Source organism: Crocodylus porosus, unplaced genomic scaffold (assembly GCF_001723895.1).
Source record: "Crocodylus porosus isolate Cpor-Errol unplaced genomic scaffold, CroPor_comp1, whole genome shotgun sequence".
Classification (NCBI taxonomy): domain Eukaryota; kingdom Metazoa; phylum Chordata; order Crocodylia; family Crocodylidae; genus Crocodylus; species Crocodylus porosus.
The window spans coordinates 109,552,285-109,554,635 of NW_017728947.1; the positions used below are offsets into that span (position 1 = coordinate 109,552,285).

The following is a 2,351-nucleotide window of genomic DNA, read 5'->3' on the forward strand; positions in this document are numbered from 1 at the left end:
TGTCTAGAGTTAAGCACAGAACTAAATAGCATCCTGAACAGGGACAGAATTAAGCACACACTTCAGAGTTATGCTGCCATCTTTTTTTTCACTCTGAGTCAAGTTAAGGCATTGTCGTTCCTATCCCACCGTAGGTTAAGGGGAAATGTCTTTGTAAAGAAATACTGGCCAAGTCTCCTTGCTGTCTGCAGCAGGTGAAACTCAACTTGTGCGTCTCTTTTTAATCCTACAGGATAAATCATTATCAGCAAAGGCTGCAGTCCCTGTATTTTAAAAAGAAGTTTGCAGAGAGAGTTGCAGAAGTGAAGCCCAAGGTTGATGGTATGTGACATGAGGCTGTCTGTTGCTTTTTGTTTGCAAAGAAACTTCCTGCTGAAACGGAAGGTGTTGCATGGTGATCGTGCTGCTCATGCAGAGCATGCTTGCGTGGTGTGTTTGTTGTTCATTGTCATACCCGGTGTTTTTGTTTCTAGTGAGGTTTGGAATCTGGAAATTGAGATGGAGTTAACAAAAATATTTTCCTTCCTCAAGCAGTTGGCATATTGATTTGTTAGAGCAGGGCTGTCCTTGTGGGTTTGTTTTGCCTTTTAAAAAGTGAAAAAGAGACTGTTAATGCCAGTGAATACACCTGAGCTCCATGGACGTGTCAAATACAAATAATGAGGGAGAGAAGCAGGAGATTAGACTCTGACTATATTACTGCTGACGGGATTGCTTTTGGAAAGAGGGAGGTGATTTTAGCATCTTCTGATTCGATGACTTTGTTCTTTAAATCACGTGAAACCTCTGAGTTGATGGGTAGTAACATGCAATGTGTCCTGTTTTCCCTTCTAGCAATCCGTGCTGGTTCCAAGGCAGTGCTTCATAGCAAGAGCCTGAAGCAGTTGTTGGAGGTGGTTCTGGCCTTTGGAAACTACATGAATAAAGGCCAGCGAGGCAATGCGTATGGGTTCAAAATCGCCAGCCTAAACAAGATTGCAGACACAAAGTCCAGCATTGACAAGTGAGCAGCCCATCCTGAGCCTAGAAAAGCCCCTGGAAGTTATTTCTTGCAGTTTAGTGTTGCCCTTTAAACTCTCATGAATTATACCACAATATTGCTTCAGACAAAGCAAACATCGTTCTGTGTGTGGAAGGGAAGAGGATAAGTTAAGGCAAACCAAGAAGAGAAGTACCCATGCGAGAAAAAGGGGAAAGGGGGAAACTGTGAGGGATACTATTGCCTCTCTGGGGATGCTCAAAAATAACTTGGACACCACAGTGGAAGGCACCTGAGAAATCCCTTGAACCAGTGGTGCCCAACCTTTATCCCCAGTGAGCCAGATAGGTAGTGCCCAATCTATTGGGGGGCCGGATCTAGCACAGCAGAGCCCCATTCGGCTGTGCAGAGCGGGGCAGGGAGCAGCCATATGGGGGGATAGCCCAGCCCCAGCCCCAGCCTGGCTGCACAGGGTGAAGGGGGGTGGGAATTTGGTAGCAGGGAAGGGTGGAGGTAATAATGGCCATTGCTCCCCTGCCACCTTCAAATTTCCCTACTGGTGGGTAGCCCCCACGGCTACTGCATGGCACAGCAACACTGTGTAGGCTAGGCCAAGCAAAGAAGAGTACTGTAACTCAGCAGAACTGCAGGAAGCATTTAAGCAAGCCAAAAATAATTACACGCACTGGAATTAGTCAAGTCATTAGACTTAACGAGCTTGTGGGCTCCATCCTGTTGGCCTGTGCAGTGGATTGTACTGCTATTACAATGTCCTCTCTCTCTCTCTCTCTCTCTCTCATCACAGGAACATTACCCTCTTGCACTATCTCATAACTATAGTTGAAAAGAAATATCCCAAAGTCCTCAATCTTCATGAAGAACTGCGAGAAATCCCTCAAGCAGCCAAAGTAAAGTAAGTAGAGCAGTTGTCAGTTTGTACATGGTAACTCTGGCAAACTGTTGTTTACAGTGTAATATTACCATTTTCTTCTCTGCTTGTGTGAGCTCATCCCCTGCTCCGGTGTCTGAAATCAGCTCCTGGAAAGGCGCAAAGAGCTGTTGACACAAGCAAATGTCAGCTGAGGTGGCCTTTTAAACCTCGGACATAACAGCAACACATTATAAATCTCCTGTTGCAAGAAGAGCCACTTGGAATCACCTCTGCCTGATTGTACACTTGCTGCAAAAATGTTTGATGCAAAATACCCTGCAACACATGCATGGTTCTTGTAGGAAGCCAGTATAATGGAGTTGCAGACATGCACCTGGTACCTAAATGTGAATGCAACAGCACAGTTTGCAGAGCTGTATGTGCACATAATTTATGAAGCGAAGTGGATTTAAGGACAGCAAGTTGAGGGGGTAGTTTAAC

At 45.4% G+C, this 2,351-nt stretch overlaps 1 protein-coding gene across 2 annotated transcripts in view; it reads left to right on the forward strand.

Moving 5' to 3' along the window:
• Positions 1-2,351, forward strand: part of DAAM1 (dishevelled associated activator of morphogenesis 1) — a 170,703-nt gene that overhangs the window by 158,587 nt on the left and 9,765 nt on the right. For both annotated transcript variants that reach the window (XM_019550908.1, XM_019550909.1), the window contains 3 exons: positions 233-321; positions 835-1,003; positions 1,785-1,892. In XM_019550908.1, the coding sequence (XP_019406453.1) occupies positions 233-321; positions 835-1,003; positions 1,785-1,892 (366 nt within the window). The remainder of the gene's footprint in view (positions 1-232; positions 322-834; positions 1,004-1,784; positions 1,893-2,351) is intronic.